At 41.9% G+C, this 25,975-nt stretch overlaps 1 protein-coding gene and 1 pseudogene across 1 annotated transcript in view; both read right to left on the bottom strand.

The window, feature by feature from the left end:
* Positions 1 to 6,922: 6,922 nt before the first annotated feature.
* On the bottom strand, positions 6,923 to 8,164 carry LOC126509805 (cytochrome b-c1 complex subunit 7-like; annotated as a pseudogene).
* Positions 8,165 to 8,416: 252 nt separating this feature from the next.
* The window catches only part of Rnf38 (ring finger protein 38), a 106,747-nt gene continuing 89,188 nt past the window's right edge, over positions 8,417 to 25,975 (bottom strand). The window contains exons 7-12 of the mRNA XM_050155906.1: positions 24,452 to 24,613; positions 23,715 to 23,821; positions 21,767 to 21,851; positions 18,393 to 18,514; positions 16,955 to 17,054; positions 8,417 to 15,444 (exon numbers count right to left, since the gene is read on the bottom strand). Of these exons, the coding sequence (XP_050011863.1) occupies positions 15,382 to 15,444; positions 16,955 to 17,054; positions 18,393 to 18,514; positions 21,767 to 21,851; positions 23,715 to 23,821; positions 24,452 to 24,613 (639 nt within the window). The 3' untranslated portion in view covers positions 8,417 to 15,381. The remainder of the gene's footprint in view (positions 15,445 to 16,954; positions 17,055 to 18,392; positions 18,515 to 21,766; positions 21,852 to 23,714; positions 23,822 to 24,451; positions 24,614 to 25,975) is intronic.

The raw sequence follows: 25,975 nt of genomic DNA, 5'->3' as shown, positions 1-25,975 counted from the left end.
GTTTGGGTATGGGATTATTCAGGGAGGGAAGTTTGTGAAATTCTGTGTGTGTGTGTGTGTGTGTGTGCATGTACGCTCATGCTTGCTCCTGTGGAGTTCAGAAGTCAAGGCAGGGCACCCATCTCTGTCACTCTGCCTTGGTGTTTTAGCTGGGGCTCTCTGAACCTGGTGTCTGTGGATTAAGCGACTCTGGCTGCCAGTGGGCACCGGGATCCTCACTGAGTGTGCAGCCCCCACGGCCTTTTACATGGGAACTGGAGATCCCTACTCCACCCCACCCCACCCCGCTCTGGTGTTTGGGTTTTGTTGTTACTGAGAAATGATCTCATGTAGTTCAGGCTGACCTAAACTTGCCATGTAGCCAAGGATAACTTCGAATTTCTGTTCCTCCTGCTTGAACTTCCTGAAGGCTAGATTCTGGCCTGTCACAACACGTCTGGTTCATGCAGTGACAGAGATGGAGCCCAGGGCTTTGTGAAAGCTAGGCAAAGAATATTGCCAGCTGAGTCTCCTTTTTTTTTCTTTCTTTCTTTTTTTTTTTTTTAAGACAAAACAGAGCTCTGACCTTAATGAAAATGGGAATCAGAATTAGTCCATTCTTGACAAATTTGAAAGACTATGACTTGTGACCATGGATTCAGAGCTCCCAGAGTAGTGTCTTATCTGCGAAAGTGGGCAACGAACCTGGCTACCTATCAAGGAAACTAAAGATAGCCCGTGTTATAAGGTCTTTAACACAGGTGTGGCTTGTTTCACACCATGAAGCCCAAGTTGGTTTCAAACTTGTGATCCTCCTGCCTCTGTCTCCCAAATGCTGTATATTCTGGCATTACAGGTGTGTAACACAATGCCCCATCCCACTTAGACTTTTTTTAAAAATATACTTATTACGTATACCGTGTTCTGTTTGCGTGTATTCCTGTAGGCCGGGACACCAGATTTCGTTACAGATGGTCGTGAGCCACCATGTGGTTTCTGGGAATTGAATTCAGTGCTTCTGGAAGAGTAGCCAGTGCTTTTAACTGCCCAGCCAGCCCAAAAACTACATCAATCCTGACCCCTGTGCAGTTGGTTTAGTTTTTGCACTAGGCGGTGTATAATGGCGCCCCCTGGTGGAGACTTCATGAATTAACATCTTCCATTTGCCTGGGCACTGTTCTCCCCATTTATCACATTAATTTATTCATATCTTTGACATTGTTACAGAATACAAAAGAAACACTGCAACATAAAACATAGCTAGTTTTAATCTGTGAACATGAAAGGACATACACCCCATGACATCGATCCCTGTCTTCTGAAAATAGAAACGGCAGGTGCACACTTTCAGATAAGCCGTCCTCACGAAGCTCTCCCACCTAGGGCTCAGAGAACACTGCAGATGAGCTGGCAGGGAAAAAAAGTAAAATCCGTAGGACGTGTGAGATCCTGTCTTGCAGACATGGCAGGAAAGATGCACACGGCTTCGGCATCTGCAGAAGGGCTACGAGACAAGAAGTCAGACAGATCTTTTTCTTTTTGAAACAGGGTTTCTCGGTGTAGTCCTGGCTGTCCTGGAACTCACTTTGTAGACCAGGCTGGCCTTGGACACAGAGATCTGCCTGCCTCTGCCTCCTGTGTGCTGGGATTAAAGGCATGTGCCGCCACAGCCCGATTTAGCCAGTTGAAATTTTAACACAGGTTGAGAGATGTTGACGCGAGACCCTACTTCTGACTGCAGTGCTATTGGCTACTGTGGAAGGGGGAGTTGCTGTGCTCTGGGGGGGGGGGTCACAGGTAAGTTCCTCATGCTTCAGTGGATGGCCTACATCCACTCACATACGGCCAGCACTAACTGGACTGGGGAGAGGTTAACAATAATAATATTATATTTTTTATATTATATTTTATAATAATAATAATAATTTTCCCTTTTATTGAAAATAGATTTTCCCCACATAATATATTCTGATTACGTCTTCCCTCCCTCTACATCTCCTAGTTCTTCCCCACCTCCCTCCCTTCCAGATCCATCCCCCTTCTGCCCCTCATTAGAAAACAGGAATCTAAGAGTTAATAAAGTTAAGTATAATAAAACAAAACAAAACTAACACATCAGAACTGAACGGGACACACAGAAGGGAAGAGCCCAGGAAAAGGCAAAAGAAACACAGACACATTCATTCGCACTCAGGAATCCCAGAGTCACTAACCTGTGTTTCAGCCCTGAATTTCTTTCTTGACATGTACTCCGTTGGGTGTGATTTCTCCTTTTTGTCACAGATATTTCAGGTGCACTGCTAAGTTGTGAGCACGGGAGATCTCTGCTTTTTTATGTAGATTCTTAGTGCCATGAACTTGCCTCTTAGAGTCACCTTCATCATGTCCCGTTGTGACAGACTTTTCTTTTAGACCAACCAGCTCCCAAATCATGACATGAGGGCTTCTCTTTAGCTATGAGTGCTTGGCCTTAGCTCTCACGTCTTGCTAGCTCTTATAACTTGTTATCCTGTTTCTCTTCATCTACTTTTGCCTCGGGGCTTTTACCTTTCTTTCCTTTTGCATTTTCCTGCTGTCTCCATGGCTACTTGGCTTCTGGTCCCGGGTGTGTCCCTCTCTTTCTTGCTCATTCTCTTTGTTCTCTCTCTCTTCTCCTACTTCGTCTCTCCGCACACCAGCCCCATCTATCTCTCTCCTGCCTAGCTATTGGCTATTTAGCTTTCTATTAGACCAATCAGGTGACTTAGGCAGGCAAGGTGAAACAGATACAACACATCTGTACATAATTAAACAAATGCAGCACAAACCAGTGTAACCCACCTTCACATAGTTAAAGTCATATTGAACAATAGCCCGTAAGTGTGGGTTTGCCGTCATTTCATTTTCATTCAATTCTAGAAAGTTTTTTTTATTTCTTTCTTAATTTCTGTCTTGATCCGTTTTTCATTCAGTAGTGAGGTTCTCCAGTTTTCATGAGTTTGTAAACTTTCTGTTGTTTTTGTTGTGTTGATATCTAGTTTTTATCCAGTTTTAATCCATGGTGGTCAAATAGGATGTGTGGTGATATTTCAGTTTTCTTGTATCTGTAAATGGAGACTGCACTTTGTTTCCTGGCCTCCCAGACCCAAATAATCACACAGAAACTATATTAATTACAAGACTGTTTGGCCAATGGTTCAGGCATATTTCTAGCTAGATCTTACATCTGAAATTAACCCATTTCTATTATTTTACAATGAGGCTCATGGTTTTCCGGTAAGGTTCTGGCATCTTTCTCGTTCAGCAGCTACACAGCATCTTCTTTTTTTTTAATTTTTTTAAAAGATTTATTTATTTATTATGTATACAACATTCTGCCTCCATGTATGCCCACACACCAGAGGAGGGCGCCAGATCTCATTACAGATGGTTGTTAGCCACCATGTGGTTGCTGGGAATGGAACTCAGGACCTCTGGAAGAGCATATGGTGCTCTAAACCACTGAGCCATCTCTCCAGCCCTACACAGCATCTTCTTAACTACACCTACTCTCTCTTTATATCTCTGTTCCGATTTCCCTGTTGACAGGGGCTTCTTTCCTACCCAGTCCTGCAGTCATTCAGTACCAAAGAAACACACAGAGGTCTACATTAATTATAAACTGATTGGCCCATTAGCTGAGGCTTCTTATTAACCCTAATAACTTATATTAGCCCATAATTCTTGTCTGCATTAGCCACATGGCTTGGTACTTTGTTGGTGAGGCAGTCACATCTTGCTTGCTCTGTGTCTGGCTTCCTCTGTCTCTGGGTGACGACTTCAGACTGACTTTTCCTCTTCCCAGAATTCTCCTGTTCTCATTGTCCCACCTATACTTCCTGCCTGTTTGCCTCGCCTATACTATACTGGCTACTGGTCAATCAGTGTTTTATTAAAAATAATATAAGTGACAGGATAAAAGACCATTGTCCCATAACATTTCCCGCCTGGCTTTATTCTCCCCTGCCATGGGCCAAAGCAGCTTCTTTATTAACCAATGGTAATAAAACATATTCACAGCATATAGAGGGGAATCCCACATCATCTTCCCTTTTCTGTCTAAATAAAAACCAAGGCTTTTAACCTTAACATAGTAAAATTACATATAACAAAATAGGTATCAAGCAAGAATTACAGTTACAGTATTTTTTGTGAGTCTAAAGTTTTATATCTAATTTATTGCTTTATGACTGAGCATGTGGTCAATGCAAGTGTTACAGTTCTGGAGGGAAGGGTACCGTGACTGTTGGAAGTCAGGCAATACCTACAGCTGTGTAGGAGTTATCTTGGATACCTACAGCTGTGAGGAGAAAGGGTACTGACTTGTTGAGAAGTCAGGTTGTACCTGATGCTGGGTTCTGGTGGGGGATGGTCAACTCATGCCCAAGTCATTACTCCTCTATTATTGGAGGTGGGGGGGGGACACAAAGACACACACCCCTGCAAAGATGTAGCAATCCGCTCTGGGTCTGGGGAAAAGTTGTTACTTCTGCTCCGCTCCCCCAAGGAGCTTCCCAGCAGAGGTATTCATTGCTTTTCTGCTCCACTCAGCAAAGAGAGTTTCCCAGGGAGATTCTGTTCTGCCCTGGCAAAAGGTCTTCACCCAAAACTCTTTCAAGAGATTTATTTGGGGGTTGGAGAGATGGCTCAGAGGATAAGAGCACTGACTGCTCTTCCAGAAGTCCTGAGTTCAATTCCCAGCAACCACATGGTGGCTCACAGCCATCTATAGTGAGATCTGGTGCCCTCTTCTGGCATGCAAGCATACATGGAAGGAATGTTGTATACATAATAAATAAATAAATAAATCTTTAAAAAAAAAAGAGAGAGAGAGATTTATTTGGAAGGGAGGAATCCAGGAGAGCGGTTGTCTCTGCCGGTAGGAGAAGGGCAGCAGCCAGCTGAATAGCCCCCGAGCTTAATAGGACTTCTTATGGGGCGGGGGGGGGGGAGTTATTCTAGAACAGCTTTTATTTTAGACCAGGTTCCTCATTATATAAAGTATCAGAGGAAGCACATTTAGGTAAACTATTAGTACATGCCCACCAAGTAGTCTCAAGGGCTCAGTAGTAGTGCTGTTATCCACATGAATAACCCACAAGGCAGAACGGCAGGCATGAGAATAAGGAGAGTGCCTAGATGAAAGGTTTTGGATATTAGACACGTTCTAGCCCCTGGTTTAAGCCCTGCAATGTTGATTTGGGCTGCTCCCGGTCACGATGAGTACAGGGGCTGGGTGTCTGAGTGTAACCAACAAGCCCTGCTGATTACAGCTGGGAATGATGAACTAAGTAGGTGGCCCAGCCATAGGGCATATATCAGCTCTGTATTTTTAACTCAAAAGATAAACTTCCATATCTTTCCTTTCTCCAAAACAACTACCCAATATGGCCGTCAGTAAGTATGGTCAAGATGGAATATGGGTCGCTGGTCTATAGCCACACTGGCTAATACCTTCCCTGTATCTGTCTTCCTCGGTACCCAGGACTGGACCTGAGGGTGGGTATTGATAGACCCTATATTCATACCAAATGTAATATGTGGAGGGGAGGTGGAAGGGCCAGGGGCCTGATAAAATCTTAATTTAGTGGGTCCATAGTCTGGGGAAGAGTCCATCTGACTAAGGACTGTGGCTTCGGCTTCCTGACCTGTGTGTTGTGGATCTGTGGGAATGGAGAGGAGAGAATCTCCTGGTAGCATCTTCTCCAAGTTGGTTCCAGTGTCCCCTTTGGCTACCTGCTTGACCCAGATGGTCTCAGTGGACTCAAACCAGCAGAAACTGGTGATGGACTCAGAGGTCAGCCCGTCTCTCAGATAGCCCTGTGAATAGCTGGGTCTCTCAGATTGTCCAGTGAATAGCCCGTATGGAGGACTGGAGGGCCTATGGTGACTTGAGAAAGGACGGTTAGAGAGGTCTGCCAACTGCTGCTCCCTGAGCCTGGGAAGCAGGGGGAGCTCTTCCAAACATTGTCTTATAGGGGGTAAATCCCTCCCTTTATGGGGCTCAGGGTACCCAAAGCAAAGCAAAGGAAGGAGGTCTATCTGCCCTTTGCTAGACTCTAAGGAGTTTTGTCAGTTTTTTTTTTTTTCCTCAGAGAATAGTGGGTTTTAAAGATCTCTGGTTGAAAAGAAGGCCTAAGTCATGAAAAAAAAAAAAAAAGAGTAAAACTTTCTCTTCTTCCTGGGCATGGCATATGGGAGCTTCCCAGCTTCTCTGGGGTTGCTTAATGCGGGTAGTAGTAGCCCCTCCCTGTGTGCACATTTAGCTGGCAGGGGGCCTGGATGGGAGGCCCAGCCCTTCCCTACCTCCACACAGGGCTGACCTGGGCTTGACTGTGAGCAGGATGCGCTCCAGGAGTGGGGCTGGCGAGAGCTTTTTGTTAGGAGTGGGGAGTTCTTGGCTAGTGCCACAACAGGAGGGGGCATAGGTCTTAAGCCAGGGGTGGAACTGACAGAACCACAGACAGACACACAGACACACAGTAAAGATAAGCAGGGGTGGCCACCAAACATTCAAATACCCGAGACAGGGAATCCAGGGACATTCCACATGGATCCCAACACTGCATTAGCTGCTGCGTATGTGTCCAAACCAGACTTATCTCCAGAGGTAACAGACCAGATGAGTTTCTAATTCGTTTCCTTTTAGGGTGAAATGTTAGGCAGCAATTGGTCAAAGGGGGTGCCGGGACCTGGAACATGGCAGGTTGTGCACCCAGAAGCTCCTTGACCACCACACTTCCCCGCTCTGAGATCCGAGACTCCTAGTGTCTCAAGTTCCGGTCTCTGAGGATCTCACCGGGGCCTTCAGAAATATCCACCAGAGACGACCACTCAGGCATGGGTTAAGCCAATAGAAAGTCTTTATTGGCCAGCTGGCAACTACACTGGGTGTTTGAGATCCCAGTGTGGCACCAAACCTTTCTCAGGGTGAGCTTTTAAGCACAGCAAAATATATTCTGGGTTGACATACTTTAGTTATCAAGAACAGTTAGCCAGGAGCAGAACTACAGAAGCCAAAAGGCAAGGTTAGTACCTTTAGACACTTTCCAAGAACTGTGACTTTGATGGATTAGGTCTTCGCTCTCATTTGGTAGGTGGAGCCGTCTACGTGCTGAGTTTTATGGCCTGAATGGAGTGAGTTGTGCTAAGACCTGGGGTCCTGTTATAGTCTGCTACAGAGCTAGGGATGAGATTGGATTTGGAGCAGCGGAGGGAGAAGTGAAGACCTACATGCAGTTAAGCCTACCTATTTCCATGGCTGGAGTGTTCTCTTATTTTTAAATTGAAGCACAAATACCCTAGAATGAAAGGAAAAAAATATTTTTACTTGTACTTCCCTTCCATGCATGTCTGAACACCATGTGTGTGCCTGGTGCTATGGAGGTCAGATCAGGGTGTCAGATCCTCTGGAACTGAAGTTACACATGGTAAGGAGCCCCAGTGTGGATGCTGACAATCACACCTACATCCTCGCAAGAGCAGTGTTAGCCAGAGCTGTCTGTGCGGCCTTCGGGATTGCTTTAGGCTTTGTGCTATGTACCTGTTATGGTTTAAGACAAGGTTAATTTGCTTTCATCTTGGTCATTTCTAACAGTGCTTGTGGGTGAGTGGAACCTATTTTTATTACTTTTTTAAATGTTTATTTAAAATAACATTTAAATAAATGTTACAATAGACATTTATTTAAAGCAAGGCCTCTGCAGAGCAAATAATTCTTAAATTGATTCAGGCTGAAACAACTTCATAAAAATATGCCTGAGATGAGGCACAGCCACAGATCTCAACTGCGATTACTTCTTTGCCCATCCTTCCCTTTTCTTTCCCAGTAACTCTTTCAGATAGGTTCAAGGTAGAATTTGCCCTCCTCATATTTTGTCCACTGCTCCTTTGGCAAGATCTGATGCCTCGTGGTCAGGTCCAGGGCTCTCTTAATTCAAAATATTGTTATTATAAAGATCCTCAGGAAGCCGTCTTCGGCTTCCTTCACACCTCCAGCCTTACACATCCTATCTCCTCGCACTCAACCTAGTCTGCTGAGTCCTGCACTGTGCCATTCTCTAAAACCATTCCGCCACTTGCTTGACACTGCAGCAGCAGGTCTGCTCCCCAATTTTGATTTTTGTTTTTTTGACAGGGTCTCACTTTGAAGCCCTGGCTGGTCTAGAACTTACTAGGTAGACCAGGCTCGCATGAGTGCTGGGATTAAAGGCTTTTGCACCTACTGATTTGACACAGGGTCTGTCTGCGTAGGCCAGGCTGCCTCTTCAATTTATAATCCTACTGAGATGATTATGGGTGCTGGAATTATAGGCATGTACTACCACACCCAAACAACCAATTATTTTCAATTACTTTATTATGTATATTATCTGTGCATACATATGCACAGGCACATATGCGGTCAGATGACAACTTTGTGGGGCTGATTCTCTTTTTACTTTTAGGTGGATTTGGGTATCAATCACAGGTTGTAGGGCTGTAAGCACTTTTTATACCTGTTGAACTACCTCAATGCTTTTTAATGAGATGGGGGTACCTTGTTATACTCTATACTGCCCAGGCTGCCTCAGAAGGCCTAGGGTCAAGTGATTTTTCTTCTTTCTGGCTTGTCTTCCCCAAGTAGAATTTGGCATTTGGGACCTAGAAACCCATTTCCTTCTGGGCTTCTGAAACTAGCATAGCCAATCCATTTCCATCTGTGTCAGTGACCACACTAGGGCTTTCTAAGGCTCAATTGTGAAAGATAATACATTTCTCTTTTGTTAGGCTAGCTCAATTTTGGCAGGATGGTTTCATTGATGTAGCAGCAATGTGCTATTAGTATCCAAAATCAGCAGAGACAACTACAATGTTTAAGTTCTATTTCCACTTACAACCACCATATCATCTTACCTTGTTTTCATAGTAGGCCAAGAACCAAAGGCTTGATATGGTTTTATATTTTGGTGGTGCTGGTGATCCATCTCATGGAATTGAACATGCTAACCAAGTGCTATACCACAGCTACTAGACTTTTATTCCTGAATTTCCTGCTATTTTGGGAAGCAGAGAACCATGCAAGAAGTTAGGTGCGCGTACACTGTACTGTAATCTTAGTAAGAATCCAGCCCATCATCTGAAAGTAGGTTAAAAGCTAACCACTCTCAGGTTCTTCAGAATGGCCAATGTTAGGGCTGCTCAGATGAAAACAAAAACCAAAATACAAAACCCAATTTGATCTCTGTGTGCGTGAGCACAGAGTGTAGATGCCAGAGGACAGAAGAGGGTACTGGGTGCCGTGGAGCTGGAATTAAGACACTTGTGAGCTGCTGGGTGAGTGAGCCAAACCCAGGCCTCCTGTAAGAGCAGAATCATCTCTCTAGCCCTGACCACCATTTATTTCTCTCACATATCTATTTAAATAGTTGAGGATTCTAAAGGCGTTAAGCAAACATGGCTGGGATCTTTTGACACAGTTTGAACTCATATGTAGTCAAGGCTATCCCGAACTCCTAGTCCTCTTGCTTCCAAGTGCTGGGACTGTAGACAGGTACCACCATACTCAGTCTGTGTGATGCTAGGCAGGTTCCCTACCACCTGAGCTATAGTCCCAAGCCTAGGAACTTGGTTCCTGAATTGTACCAGGGCAGCATATTGTTCATAGCAACTAAACCTGCTTTTCAAGTGAATCTTTACACCATAACAAATTACATTAGCTATTCAAAGTGAAGTGCTTTTTAATCTGACTATAATTTAAGGCATGATATATAATTTAAGAATGATAAAACTTAGAAGTTTGGTTCTGCACCCTTCTCTTCCCAAAGGCTCAGAATGAGGAAGAAGAATCTAACAGTTACTGAGAAATGCTGTCTTCTGGACAGGACATGGCAGAGCTCACTGCAGCCGTGGTTACCTGTACAAAAACCAAGCCAAGATTGGCCAATATTCCAACAGGCAGCAACTAATTGGACTCAATGAGTGCTATCAGTCAGGGTTCTCTAGAGAAACAGAATTTGTAGAAAAGATATTAAGGCAATTTATTAGAATGCTTTACAGGCTGTGGTCCAGCTAGTCCAACAGTGGCTGTCTACCCAAAACGGAAGGTCAAAGAATCCAGGAGTTTCTTCAATACACGAGGTTGGATGTCTCAGCTGGTCTTCAGTATACACTGGAATCTTGAAGTAGTAGGCTTTGATCCAGCGAAGGAATGGACTTGTCATCAAGAGCAAGAACGTCCTCCCAGATTAAAGGTGGATCTTCCCACTTCAAAAGATAGGCATTGAAAGTGGTTTCTCCTACTTCTAATGACACAATCAAGAAGAAGATCCCACACAGATGCACACAGATGTTTGGGCTTGTTAGCTGCAGATGCAGTCAAGATGACAACCAAGAACAGCTATCACAGTTACAAAAATGGGGACCAGAGACATGTTGAAGATGCCTGGGGGAATGGGAGGGGCAAACTGGGAATGCATATGACCAATATACATTGCTTACATGTATAAAATTGTCTAACAATAAATATAATTTACTCTGTTAACAGCAAGGGGAGATAGCCAGTCAGTTAAGTGTTGCAAGCACAAGGACCCAAAGTCTGATTCCCAGAACCCACATTAAAACAAAACAAAACAAAACAAAAACAGAGCTGGGAATGGTGGCACACACTTGTAATCCCAGTGCTAAGGAGGAGGCAACAAAAGGACCTCTGGGGCTCACAGGTCAGTCAGCCTAGCCTGCTCAGCAAGCTCCAGGCCAGTGAGAGACCCCGTCTCAAAGAACAAGAGGAACACCGAGTAACATCCAAAGTTGTCCTCTGTAAGGTCCATTTAAAGTGCATTCCCCTAAATACAACCTTAAACCTTCCAGCATGTGTCAGGATTACAAGCAAACTCTACCCGTTTTAACCTGCAGTTCCTGGAAACCAGATAATACAGCACAGTGGTCTAGATCTGAGTCATCTAGTATGGCAGCCACTTCCATGGGTTACTGAATATTTACAATGTGGCCAGTTTAAATTAGATGTGCTTTAATATACAGGATCTGAGAAAATACAAAAGATTTTTTTTTTTCTGTTGGAGTCTGACCTGGAAATAACTCTGTAGACCAGGCTGGCCTCAAGTGCTGGGGTCAAAAGCATATATACTGAAAGATGTATGCTGGGTTGAATAACATTTTTTTTCTTCCAGTCAGGGACTGAAGCCAGACTAAGGAAGCACTCTACCTGGCCAATTCTTCTGCTTTTATACGTGGCCACTAAACTGTCTTACACGACTACACTTCAGACAGGTGTGACCTGACCACACCTTTCAGAAATCTTACTCTGTAGTGTAAATAGAAGCTTCTGCTCTGTTAAACATTGTAGCCAGTGAAGTCTGTGGGCACATTTGAGATGCCTGTGATATCACCAAAGCCAACTCAGGAGAGCACTGTAAACTCTTGGCAAAGACGAGGCCCTTAGAGCATCAGCACCGATACTTCCACTCCTATTGAAAGAATATTTGCTGAGGAGCCCATGGCTTTTTAGAACAGCCATTTTTTCAGGTTATGGCTTATAACTCAGGATTTCTGAATGCTTTTGCTGGTGGGGTATCAGACACCTTCTCAAGTAAATCGGTCAGCAGATTCCTTACATTTTAAGTCACCGTGTATGACAATGAACAGGGGTCCTTTCCCCTCATTACGCTCACAGTGACTTGGCTGAAAACTGTCCCTGATATGCCCTTGCTCTCCCAGCCACACCGCTGTTTTCTCTATCTTATGGTTCATGGGGAGGGTGCTGCACAGAGACACAGAGAAGAGATGGTTAAGTCTCCTGTACCTGCAGCTTGTCAGATATGCATGGACCCACCTGAGCTACATTTTCTGCTGATTGCTTGGTCTTTTAAGGAAACAAGTAGATACCTATGTTACCATGCTCGTTTTGTAACTCCAGTTGTTTAAACCAACACCAAGACTATACTTTAAAGACCAGGCTCAGCGGTGAGCACCAAGCCGGCTCTACCACCTTGCTGTACCCTATCACACACCCCCCTTTGTAAACACAGCTCCTAAAACATACCTAACATGAAACACAACAGATATTTTAAGTGTACATCATACATTTATTACCAACAACCCTCTCAACTCCAAAATTGGGCACAGGGATTAAAAATAAAAATTCATTGCACTACTTAGTAAAGCATTACTAGTAACTTTCATAAAAAATGTACAAACTTTGTTAAAAATTTATCAAGCCTTCAAATGATTTGGTTACAGATATTTATAATACATACATTTAAAACTATATGTTAACTGGTACAATGGAATATGATTTGAGGAAATGACTCAGCAAATGATTCCAACAAACACCCCGTGAGTTTTCATAATCTTAAACAAACAGCAACATGAGGTAACCAGATGCACTATGGGGAGCAGACTCGAGAAGGGCCAGAGATACTGTGAAAGTGTTCTCGGAAGCTGGCAGGCAGATCACACTGGAAATTACCACAAGAGGCCCAGATTAAGAATTCTACCAAATTAAAGTTCAGGGAGTGTAGAAAATCTAATATGCTTTCACAATTTCAGATTCTGCTAAAAAAAAAAAATTCAGGACAGGAAAATATTAGTATGGTATCTTGATACTTAGAGGCCTTGAGTTGTTTTGTTGAGGTTGGAGTTGAAAATACAAAATATGGTGATTTATAAAAAAAAAAAAAAAAAAAAAAACCCACACAAACCAAAACGCCCAAACCCCAAATCTAAAACCTACCAACCAACCAACAAACAACAACAAAACTCCACAGCTGAGTTAAGACGGTAAAGCCAACATTGTTCTAGGAGGAAGAGGATGAAGGCTACCAACATCCATCTGCCACCCAGTGCATCTCCCAGAGATGACAGTTAGGCAGAAGCCAACCGCACTTTCTCATTTTCTGGCCACAGAGATCACGCCAGGTCTGCTCCTAAAATACACCAACCACACCATGAACAAAAGTCTGATCCTTCTCTAACAGTTCTGTGCTAAGAGAAGACACCCCATGGAGACAGCAGTCATAACTGCAAAACACAATTTTACCAGGACAGACCTGCTGCCTCCTAAATTGCCAACTACTTATATTAAAAAAAAAAAAAAAAATCTACTGGGAAGGGAACGTCATGGCAAATATCGACAGAATAAGGAAAGGCTGCTTTCCGGTCTTAGCACAGTGTGCCTTGGTAGTCAGTATCTCTGTAGAAACGAGGAAAGTGCTTCACCTGTGTGCACCAGGAAAACAAACACTGAGTGGAGCCATGGGAGAGCTGTACAGGTATAAAGTTTTTGCAGCTATATAAAAGTGTATATATAATATGGACTTTTGTCATTTTAAACATGATTTCTTTAAATTAAAAAATAAAGATTAAACTGCATGTGATTTGGAGATGACTATTATAAGCCATTAATTTTGACTTTAACACACCTTTTCATCATTAGGAACGGGAGGGGTATCCTAACGATTTAAAAGTAACACGTGCATTCACCACTATTTCAGTGTATTTCTGACACACTTAGTTTAGGGCAAACAGAAAATAGGTCCAATCCTATTGTCTGACTAGAGAGGCAACAGTGTCTGAAGAAGACAAAATTGTGCTTCTGTGTGGATTGACTTTCCTGAACTCTAGGCTGTGGTGAGCTTAGAGACAAGGGAGGGTAAAGAACACGGCAGTAGCAAGTAGTTGAACACACTCCCTGTCAGAGTAAAAAAAAAAAAAAAGGCCCAGTGCCAATTGCGAGTTGAGTGAGGTTGGCAACAAAGTGTCACAGTTGTGACCGGAAGGCTGCAGCACGCTTGGCTGCAGACAGAAGCCGAGAACTCACAAAGAGGCAGACAAGGCTGAGCACACTGAGAGAAGGAGGAAGGAATCCAACTGCTGAAAAGTGACTTCCAACCTGATTTATGGTCAATCAATCTGTCTTGTTTTACACGGCTATGTATCATTTCCGATTAAATAAAGGTCAATTCCTGTTTGACAGCATTATTATTTTTTATACAAAATCCAATCTTCATTTACACTGCAAGTATTCTGGGCACCTATTGTATTAAGCTTTTTCTCATTCTGACATAAAAGAGAAAGAGTAAGACATCAAAGCAAACCAGACCTAAGAAGGGAGCTGTCACAGCACTCTATCATCCTGAAACAAAGGTTTCGACGAGAATGTTTACTGAGGAAAGAACTAGAGAACTTCAGGACCAGAGTGTGGGAATTCAATTAACACCAACAGAAATAGCTCTCTTAAAACAATTTAGTTACCCATGGAGGCCTGAGCGAAGAACACACACCAGAAACCAGGCTGAGTTAGATAACAGATTTTGTTCTACAGGAAGTCAAGAAGGCGATACTTATGGGACCAGTGGTGTTCTTAAAAATATATTACTCAAACATCTTCGAAACAGACTACAAATCTACACATGAATAAAATCACAGGTCCTTTCTGTAAAACGCTACTGGAAATGTAAAGGAGAAACAAGAAGTAGAAACACTCAGATCTCCGACTGAAATGCCGATATTGCTAATGAGGATCGTGATATTGCACCTTCTTTTTGGAAATAGCAAGTTGGAGACTTAAAAGTTTCTTTTACAACAGAATTGAAGAAAAAAAAATCAGGTCATGGAGTGAGAATCTGACATTTTTTCTTAAGTGACCCACTTAGGATCACAGAGGAAGAGAAGGGGACAGCTGCCTGAAGCAAAGGAAGAAGGCTTTTCTCATTCCATTCCTTGGGAGGGAAGGGGACGAAGTATTCAATGCTTAGAATTGATGCACCCTTAGCAATCAGTGTGCAACAGCAAACACAAGGGGAAAACCAGTGTACAGTACTAGTGCTGTTTAAATAACACACCAGATTATACATTGCAGCATAATTAAAACTACACACACATTCTTGGTACATGCTGGTATATAGGATCTCATACACACAGTAGCTACCATGCCCCCACACATGTAGTTGCACACGCTCTCTCACACAGTTCACACGCTGCACTCACTTCCACTCACAGTTTCTGAAGGCTCTATATAAGGTAGATTGCTATATCATCTGGAGCTACCACTTTTTATAAAAGCACATGCTAAAAGATCACGTCCACTGTAATCTTGCAGCAACACTCGGAATGATCACACAAAAACCAGGGAATGTTAGTGCACACACGAAATTAAGCTAAAGAAAAGATCTTTGGAGTTCCAATCACACAGTTAGTATAACAATCCCATAATTGTGAAGACTAATTGTAAGCTTTTATAGTTGATTAAGTCACACAGTGCAAAGAAAGGTCCATTGACCCTTTTGGTAAAGGGAGGGCTGGAAGCCACACAGGTTAAGTTCAATGGATAGTCCATATATACACGTGATGAGGAACACCCAAACTAAATCTGTGCTCGTAGGCTGGTCACTCTGAATCCCGATGTACTTCTGAAGCATCAGCTCGGCAAATTGGGCAAGTACGATTTCCCTGAAAAACAAGAGGAAGCTCACTGGAGTTGCATCTCATACTCACTAGTGAAGTACCCAGGTCTACCGATAATCCCGTAAGATCTTTGTATTCTGATCCCTTAAAAACAAACCAATTCTAAACCAGGGTGGCTGTGCAAACCTGCTACCCTAACACTTGTAGGTAGAGGCAGGAGGATTAAGAGTTTCAAGCCAGCCTAAGCTACATGAGACCCTTTTTTAAAAATAAAACAACACAATAAAAAACAAAACAAAGCAAGACAACCTACACAAATCTCAAGATTGACTTTGTTAAACTCGTAAACAAGACTTGCTATCTACTGCTAGTCTGGAAAAAACTTAGTAAATAACTTAAAATCAAAACCTTGCTCTGCCTCCCCTCCAACCCCACCCCAAGAACAACATAGGTGGAGCTGGGGATTAAATCCAAGGTGTCAAACACACTATTCTAGATCTTTTTTTGAAACAGGACTTTGGGCACTCAACTTCTCATTCTACCGTTCCTACCTCCTCTTGAGTGCTAGGACAGTAGGAATATCCCAAGAGCCCGGCCCTAGCCTTCCTTTACTTTTTTTTTTTTTTGAGGCAGGGTTTATTTTGTAGCTCTAGCTCTCCTGGAACTTGTCCTGTAGATCAGGCTAACCTCAACTCAAGGACATTCACCTGCCTTTGCCTCTTGAGAGCTGGGATAAACAGGATAAGGTCATACACACATGGTTCCACTCACTCCTTTCCTTGGCTCCTAAAGCAGGTTTTTCTCTATCTCCACAGACAGGGAAACATAATGACCACTTATTTACTGTCTTACCTCTACACTCCATCACTCACCAAACCCGCCACATCACACATCACGAGGGATGGAGCTCAGAGAGAGCGATCCTGTCATCTGATTGTCACAACATAGTATGACTGGCTCACCCTTAACCTACTCCATCTTCTTCCCTCAACAACCATCCTTCCTGTCTCATTCCTGTCTGTCTCTAAACAGTGGCCAATGAGGTTTTTAAAACACGACTGTAGCCACACCCTTCCCTTCGCTTTCAGAATCAAGTCTAAACTCACGCATGCTTTAGAATGGCTTTGCAATAACTGCGTACATTCTAAGCCCTCCCTTTGTGCACCTCTCCCCTCACACGCCCTCACTCTTGTCCTTAGTTGCAGGGACTTGTGGTTCCTTGACTATTCCCTCTTCACACATTAGGGCTTTGCACAAGCCATGTTTCTGTTTTATTTTTCCTAAAAAGTTCATATTCTTCATTTCATGATTTAGTTTGTTCATTCCTTCTCTTCTTCATTAGACCTCACTTTCCTGCCTTAGCCTCTCTTCATGTGCTAGGATTACAGTATGACCAGACACCAGTTCTCCTTAACTGATTTCTTTATTAGTTACTAAACTGCTTAATTAGCACATTCTACAAAAAATTCAAACTGGACTATTTAAATTATGTGTATTTTATTCACATAAATTAAGAGTATGAAAAGTGCTTTCTCTGTACTCATGGTCACTTTACCTTCAGCCATTTATCGACACACTTGGCATGGAACTCGTGGTTACAGGGTAAGACTCTAAGAAGCTGCCTCGACTCAAAATCACACATGCATACTACACACCTGGAAAAGAGCACATTTTCGGTTTTCTATTTGTTATGACTATTACAATTACAAAGTCATTTGCGGTTATCAAAATATTATTTATTTTTTAAAATTACCACTATTCCTGAAAATGAGGATGCTAAGGTAGATTTACTTAGGGTTCTTTACTAACAGATTGTCAAGACATCTCTGGTTAAGGAGCTGGAGAGACGGTTCAGTGTTAATTGTTTTTCTCTGAGACAAGCTGGCTAGTGAATCAAGGAGGTTGAGTGAACTAGTGAGATTCCCTGCCTTAAAGCGGAGAATGGTTAAAAAGACCTGATGTCAACTTCTGACCTCTATGGGCACACACACGCATGTGTACCTGCACACATACAACAAACACATACGTATGCAAAAATAATTTATCTAAAAACAATGGATCAAAATTCTAGATTAAGGGGAAAAACAGTAAATTTTTGTGATCAAAGAGTATATAAAGTTTATAATATACATATAAATAAAGTATATAATAAAGCATTATTTGTTAGAGTCAAGCAGTAGGGGCTGGAAAGATGGCTTAGCAGTGAAGAACACTAGCTATTCTTCCAGAGGTCCTGAGTTTAATTCCCAGCACCCACATGGTGGCTCTCGACCATCTGTAATAGGATCTGATGCCCTCTTCTGGCGTGCAGGTGTTCATACTGAGCACTCATGCAAAAAATAAATCTAAAAAAAACTCAGTGAAAACAACCCAAATGTCCATCAACTAAAGAAGGGATAAAATAGTATATCTATACCATGGAGTATTTTTAGCCATAAAAATGAATGTTTGATACAAGCTGCTACCTGGACCTGAAAAAAAGTTATGCTATGTTGACTTTCTGGGCAGACTAAAGACTACGATATTATAGCACTGTTTTTTCAAACTGTGGATTGTGACCTCTGGAGGGTGGTGTGCATCAAACAACCCTTTCACAGGGGTCACATATCAGATATCCTGCATATTAGATATTTACAATTCACAACAGTAGCAAAATTATAGTTATGAAGTAGCAAGAAAATAATAGGGTTGGGGGCCACCATAACATGAGGTTGAGAAGCACTGTATTACAGGAGTCTAGACGTGTGACATTGAGAGGCAGGAGATAAAGCATGAAGAAGGAGGGTCGAGAAGACACAGGGAGTTAGCTACTAGCAAGAGAGAAGAAACCACTCTGTGCAGCAATGAAACGGTCTACATCTGTGGTGATGGTTGTACAACTTTACAAACACGCTAAACACACTAAACAGCTGAACTTGATGAACTTCAGCCCATTCCGTATTTAAACCTCCTAACGGCAGACCCCTGCTATGGTGACTAAGAAACACACTTACAAAGTCTGCTCCGACTGGTGGTTGTTAGGGTTGAACCTGTAGGAGGGAAGCTGTTCAATATCTGCTTTAGTCAGTCCCCGAGGCTTCGCCTCTCCCAGTCTTTCTGCCAGGTTCAGCAGGGCCTACGGGAAGGGAAAGGAGACAGATTTTCATCTTTCTTTACATTTTCTACTGGAGTAATATAATAGTTTAATTACTCATATATGTGCACGTGTACACGCACATGTAGAGGTCAGAGGACAGTGTGTGTGTGTGGTGAGGGGAATCAATTCTCTTTGCACCAGGTGGGTGGGTCCCAGGGACTGAACTCAGGTCATCGAGGTTTAGTGGCAAGAGCGTTTACCCATTGAGCCATCTCTTTGGCCATCCAATGGAGCAACTTCTTTTTTTTAATTTAATTTTTTTTCCTTAAAACAAGATCTCTTTGTAGCCTAAGCTGTCTTGGAACTTAGAATGTAGCTCAGGTTAGCTCCAAGCTCATGGCAACACTCCTGTTTCAAGCTCTCAAGGGGTAGGATTACTGGTGTGAGGGCAACATGCCCAGCACTTGCTGGTGTGGGATGCCCCTCTGCATGCTGTGAATATGTTTTATTTCTACTGGTTAATAAAGAAGCTGCTATGACCTATGACAGGGCAGAATATAGCTAGGCGGGAAAACTAAACTGAATGAAGGGAGAAAGAAGGTAGACGCCACGTAGCCGCCAAAGAAGTAAGATGTAAGGTAACAAACCATAAGCCTCATGGTAAAATACAACATAATTGAAATGGGTTAGTTTAAGATGTAAGAGTTAGCTAGAAACACGCCTGAGCCATTGGCCAAACAGCGTTGTAATTAATATATAGTTTCTGTGTGATTATTTGGATCTGAGTAGCTGAGAAACAAAAGTGCAGTCTCTGTCCATAACTTAAGTCTTTTATTTTATAAAAAAAAAAAAAAACTTTACTTAGGCTAGAACTGAGTGAGGTTCCTAGGATAACAACCTTAACTTGACTCCTTTCATATTTCTCTGAGACTGCACCCTGACTTTTAAGATTTTTCACATTTGCTTTCAGTAAATCTTTCTATGACCAAAAGAACTGTCATGTCTAGTCAATCTCTCCTGGATCTGTTTTAAGTGGTATTTTTCAGGGGAGTAAGGGTACAGTCACCATGGGAGTAAAAATTAATTTCACAAGAATTATGGGATGTTTTTTTTACCAAAAACATATCCAATTCTAATACAGTACAGAGATGAATATGCAACAGATCAGCTGCTCTAATCAAAATGTCTCTGACTCAACAGGTAAAAGCACTTGCCACTAAACCTGACAACCTTGGCTTAATTCACCTCAAGACAGGAGAACCAACTCCCACAAATTACTTCATGTCACGGCAAAGGCGCACACCCTGACAGACATATAAACAGACATAGACACAAACAATAGTTTTAAAGACATTAGTTTAGATATGACTGAACTGTATGAATTACTTTAACACCTGCAAAATGAGCATCAGGGAGGTGGATTACATCTACTACATAACTTATTAAAGATAAGACTTTTCAAAAGAACACAATAGGGCTGAAGAGATGGCTGTGGTGGTTTGAATGTAATTGGCCCCTATGAGCCCATAGGGAGTGGCACTGTTGACAGGTATGGCCTTGTGTCACTGTAGGGCAGGCTCCTATGCTCAAGCTACACCCAGAGTAGAACTCAATTTGCTTCTTGTTACCTGCTGATCAAGATGTAAAACTCTCAGCTCCTTCTCCAGCACCATGCCAGCCTACATACCACCACGCCCCACCATGATGATAATGGACTAAATCTTAAAACTGTAAGCTACCCAAATTAAGTGTTTTTCTTTATAAAAGTTGCCATGGTCCTGGTGTCTCTTCATTTGAAAACCTAAATAAGATAATGGCTCAGCAGTTAAGAGCACTGGCTTCTCTTCCAGAGGATCCTATTTCAATTCCCAGCACCCACATGGGGTTCACAACCATCTGACACCCTCCTGGACTCCAAGGGCATCAGGCACATACATGGCACACAAACACACACGCAAGCAAAACATCTATACCCATAAAAAAATTAAACAAAATACACAATAATGGCATCGTGTCAAAAAATTTAACAATACCCAATTAATGTTCAAATACTGCTAATTATTTTCAAAACAAGTATTTTATTCAAATTAGGATCCAACGCTACCATGGTTTCATATGTCAAGTCTTGTAAAAACATGGTAGAACCATTTACAGCAGCACTTGAAAGGCAGCTGAGGGAATAGAAGTTCAAGGCTATATAACAAGGAAAGGTCAGCATGGGGAACCTGTCTCGAAATAAAAACAATCAAAAATACAGACATTCCCAATGTGATCTACTAACTTTCCATTCCTGACCTATCTGGTTCAGTACATTTTTCGCCCACTACACTTTCTGTGCACTGAAATATCTGATCTTCTCTGTGTTCATCAGGCCCACTGTGTCTACTATTAAATCACTAGGGACTCAGGATCGTGTGGTGCCATTAATTCAAGGTTGGCAAAATGATACTAATTCCACCATTATTCAAAGAAATTTTCTGGTGAGAAACTTCCCCCACACCAAACTGTTCCCAGTAGTATATAAAGAAAAGGAAAGATAAAAAAGACTTATGAATGAATTGGGTTTTTACAAGTATTTAACATAAATTCATATTTAAAACATTTGATGCATCTTAGGATGTTACAATTATGTTTATTGATTTTACACTAGTATCTCATTCTTCCTGGATTTTTAATGGCTCATTACTTATCTGCTTTAACCTATAACTAGGTTACCTTTTTTTACAAAGACATGTGTCTTGCCATATAGCTCAGGCTAATCCTGAACTCAGGGTCCTCCCAACTCAGACTATTAAGCACCAATCCCAATATCATGCCTCAAATCTCCATTTTCTCCCTTTCTTTTTTTAAGACAAGGTCTTTACTATGTACCCTGGGCTAAGCCTCACACTCGAGTGCAGCATCGCAGGCACGAGTCACCCGCCAGGTCCACCCTCCTTCCACGTGAGCCGCACACAATATGCTATGTACCACAATGTAGCTCCCTCAACCTTATGCAAAAATAAAATAAAACACCTTTCTAAACATCTTTGCTTCCACAAATCTTTTCTGAACACCTAATCAAAACCCACCACTTCCTCATCATTTGTATTCTCTCTGGAACTGAACTAGAATAGAACTAGTCTACTTACTATAATAGGTATATGGGAAATCCTAGGGATGCTAAACAATTTTATGAATTATAAATTTTATTTGTATCTTAAAATGCAAAGTTAATCTAATAAATGCCTATAGGAAAATATAGGACATTACACAATACTCCCTAAATAAATTCACACTTCCTCTACTAACCTCGTAATTTTCTACTTCTCCATCTTCTACATCCAATTCAAAGCTGAAAGTTGGGCCCACAGCAGGTGGTACTGGAAGCATTGATCTACAAAGAAAACCACCAAGGAAGTGTTTGTATGTTAGTACATGAATACAAACGGCAGAGGACAAAGGTCAGATTACATAGATGAAGAACGGTCAGTGTTTACTAGCGGCAACCCTTTAAGGGCACTGGCTTTACTAGGAGCAGGACATGCCATTTACAATAGCACAAGACAAATGTGAAGGCCAGCGATGGCTCAGCAGGTAAAGGAGCTCTGTTTAAGCCTGATAATCTGAACTTGATCCCCAGAACCCACATGGTGGAGAGAGAAAACCCAACTGACTCCCACAAGTGGGCCAAAGTCTGCAATGTGTACACAGGCATACGTGCACATACTGACACTTAATAAATGCAATAATGTAGGGATAGGCTTAGTAAAACATGTAAGGCCTATATAAAACTGCTAGGATAAACAGTAAAATATAAGTAGACTAGAAAAATCAATAGTTATCACTATTCCACCATATTAATCTATAGATTTAATACAAAACCTCATTAAGTTTTTTATGTCTTTTAATGCAAAATGGATGCTGATTTTATAATTTATCTGAAAATGCAGAATTAAATTAAACACTTTTCAGCTAAGCTCGGAGGTTATATTACCTTATTTTAAGACAAACAGACAAGAGAGGTGGAGTGAGGGAACTAAAATTACCAGAAAAATAACATAGTTTAAAGATCACCTTTGAGCTAAGATATTTGTTTTAGAAAGTAAGTGTAGACATGTGACCAAGTCCCAGCCAATGAGGTATCAGTAATAGTAATGTGTTTCATTCTGGGAAATGTTGTCCAGAGAAGCAGTAGGCAGAGGAATCTCTTTCTTTTCTTTTTAAACTTTTGTTTCTTTGAGATGGGGTCGTGCTATATAACCCTGCCTGGCATGGTACTTTTGCTGCCTAGCAGACTGGCATTGAACTTAAGGACAGGACTCCTGAGATGACAGTGTACCCCACACTCAGATTCCCACTCCTGACATGGTTGCTGGAGCAGGAGGGTCATGAGCACACCCAAGGACAGAAGAATCCATTCTCATAGACACAATGCTAACAAAACACTCTAGACTTGGTCTACTACATCTCGCTATGTCAGAAGGAAATTAAAAACTATCACATTTAAACCGCAATGTTCATTACAAGTAAACTTAATCCCAACAGTCTAGTTCTAAAATGCAAAAATGACTTCTTGTCTTTTCAAAAAAAAAAAAAAAATACCATAAAAGCTGGATAATCAAAAGTGATCCTAGGGCCTAAGAGAGATAGTTCAGTAAAAGTCCTCCCAGCACTCCTGATCACGAGTTTGATCCCTAGAGTTCACATGGTAGAGGAACAGACCTTTCCAAGGTATCATCTGACCTTCACACACAAGCAGTAGCATGCATGTGCTCCCCTACATCATGCATGACAAATATAAAAACGGGTTTTGTCTGTTTTGAAGTGACTCCAGGGCTAAAAAGATGGCTCAGCAGTTAAGAGTATTTGCTGTTCTTGCAGAGAATTTGGGTTCAGTTCCCACTACCCATATAGTTGCTCACAACCATCTCTAACTCCAGTTTCAGGGATTCAATGCCCTCTTCTGGCATCTATAGGTACTGCATGCACACATGGTATACAATACACACTTAAGAGGCAAAAGGCACAAACTGAAATCTTTAAAAAGTGATCCTAATTGTATAAGTGGCAAATACTTAAATTTTTCTATCTTATAATTCGCTAAACAATTTGTCTTGTTTTTTTTCCTCCCCTGTTTCTTCCTTAATTGGATCTGTAACCCCATAACCACTTAACATGTTTTGACACATACTGAGTCACATGCCACAGAGAAGGCACTCATAAAGGACTCTCAAGAGAATAAGCAGAAGGAACTTACAACACATAAGGCAGTAAGCTTGGATGGTAAGGGGGAGGTGGTACTGGCTGCTGGGATCGGTATCTACTACGCCCTGTGAGTCTCCGAGGCATGAATGGAGGATAAGGCTGTAGGAGACAAAGGTTGAGAATGATCATTCTATGTTTGCAAACTATGTCAAATAATTTATTTATTGAACTTAAATGGCAAGTGCTCTTCCCCTCTGAGCTACCTCACTAGTCCCCACTTGGTGTTTTTCGTTTTTTGTTTTTTTGAGACAAAGTTTCTCTACATAGCACTAGTTGTCCTGGGCTGACCTCCAACTCACAGAGATATAGCTGCCTCTTCCACCCAAGTGCAAGGACTAAAGGTGTGCACCAGAACATTCAGTTTCCCAACTTGTTTTTTTAAGATAGGGTCTTGCTACCTAGCTTGGACTGGCCAGGAACTTGCCTTGCAGACAAAGATGGCCTTGAATTTGCAAATAATCTCCCTGCTTCTACCTCCTCCTCAGTGCTGGGATTATAGGCCTATGCCACCAGGCCTGACTGCCACTTGTTTGATTTTTAAAAATCTTACTATTCAGGTGGCATTAACTAATTCTTTCATGATAATATAGCTAAAACAGCCAAGGATAAAATACATACGCATGTGATTTTCAGAATACATGAGCTCTGAACATTTTCAGAGTTACACTTAAAACAACTAAAATAAGCTCTCGAGCAAATAAATGAATGTAACAGCGTGTGAAGACTTACTACGCCGAAGGATACCTCCTGATGCAGAGGGTCATGGGTCAGGAACTGCAAAGGAGCTGAAGGAGGTAATGTTGGGGGATGGGCCGAGGGGGGATAAGTAAAACTGCCCACTTGAAGATGTTCTCCTAAGAGTTCCACTTCATTTTCTATCCTCTGTAGAGGCTGTGGAGAGAAAAAAGAAATCAATGTGCTCCCAATGCTTTTTTAAATAATAAAACAATAAAAAATATTTTCAAGGCCAAGGTTGTCTTAAACTAAAATATATCTGGGCAGTGGTGGCACACACCTTTAATCCCAGCACTCGGGAGGCAGAGGCAGGTGGATCTCTGTGAGTTTGAGTCCAGCCTGGTCTACAAGAGCTAGTTCCAGGACAGGCTCCAATGCTACAGAGAAACCCTGCCTTGAAAAACCAAACCAACCAATCAACCAAACCAACAAAAACAGGTGGACACAACGTTTCCTACCTTGACTTTTAGTTTGTATTAATTATACATTAAGCATTTCTGTGACCCATTATAGTACACATGTCCTTTAAGCTCTCTAAATTTTAAAATGGGAGGGGAAAAAGTCAATTATACGGAAGTTCAAGTTTGAGCTGTCATAACACCCTGATCAACAGAGAATTCTCAGACACTGAGCCTCCCTGATGAATGTGTAATTCAGAAGCAGGAACAGTGGGGTACGCTATACAAATTCACTCTACTACAAAAGTCATGGTGTCAAATCAACATGTGACTTTTAGATAATATATGAATTAGTATTCTTATTTACAAAACTGACATATTCTTAATTTTTGAAGTATATTGTGGCTGGGCATGGTAGCATATACTTATAATTTTTTTTTTCTTTTTTGGTTTTTCAAGACAGGGTTTCTCTGCAGCTTTGGAGCCTGTCCTGAAACTAGCTCTTGTAGACCAGGCTGGCCTCAAACTCACAGAGATCCACCTGCCTCTGTCTCCCGAGTGCTGGGATTAAAGGTGTGCGCCACCACTGCCCTGCATATACTTATAATCTTAACATTTGGGGTGAAGACAGGAAAACTAAGGACAGCCTGGGACACACTAAGTCAACAACAACTACAAAGCACATTGTACTTCATACCATGTAGTGTGTTTTTCTTAAACTTAAAATAGGTGGCCTCGTTTCAAGCTTCTAGAATACAAGGTCTCATGAACTTGGGTTAAAGGAGACTCTGTTCCAAAAAAAAAAAAAAAAACCAAAAAAAACCATATAGGCCAAGAAAAAAAAGAAGAGAAAAAAGAAAAAAGGGAGGAGAGGGGAGGAGGAAGAAGGAGGAGGAGGTGAAGAGAAGAAGGAAGGGGAAGAGGGAGGAGGAGAAGAAAGCTCTTTGGGGCTGCAGAAATGGCTAAGAGGTTGTTGCTCTGACAGGCAGTATTCAGTAGCCAGCACCCATATTGGGTGGTTCACAACAAACTGAAACTTCAGCTCCAGGAGGATCTGATGCTCTCTTCTGGTTTCTATAGGCACCTGCACACATGCTGTACATAGACAGACAGACAGACA

Source organism: Alexandromys fortis, unplaced genomic scaffold, assembly GCF_014885135.2.
Source record: "Alexandromys fortis isolate MF-2015 unplaced genomic scaffold, M_Fortis_MF-2015_v1.1 scaffold_92, whole genome shotgun sequence".
Taxonomy (NCBI): Eukaryota; Metazoa; Chordata; class Mammalia; order Rodentia; family Cricetidae; genus Alexandromys; species Alexandromys fortis.
Note: the sequence above shows the minus strand (reverse complement) of the source record. Positions and strands in the feature narration are given on the sequence as shown.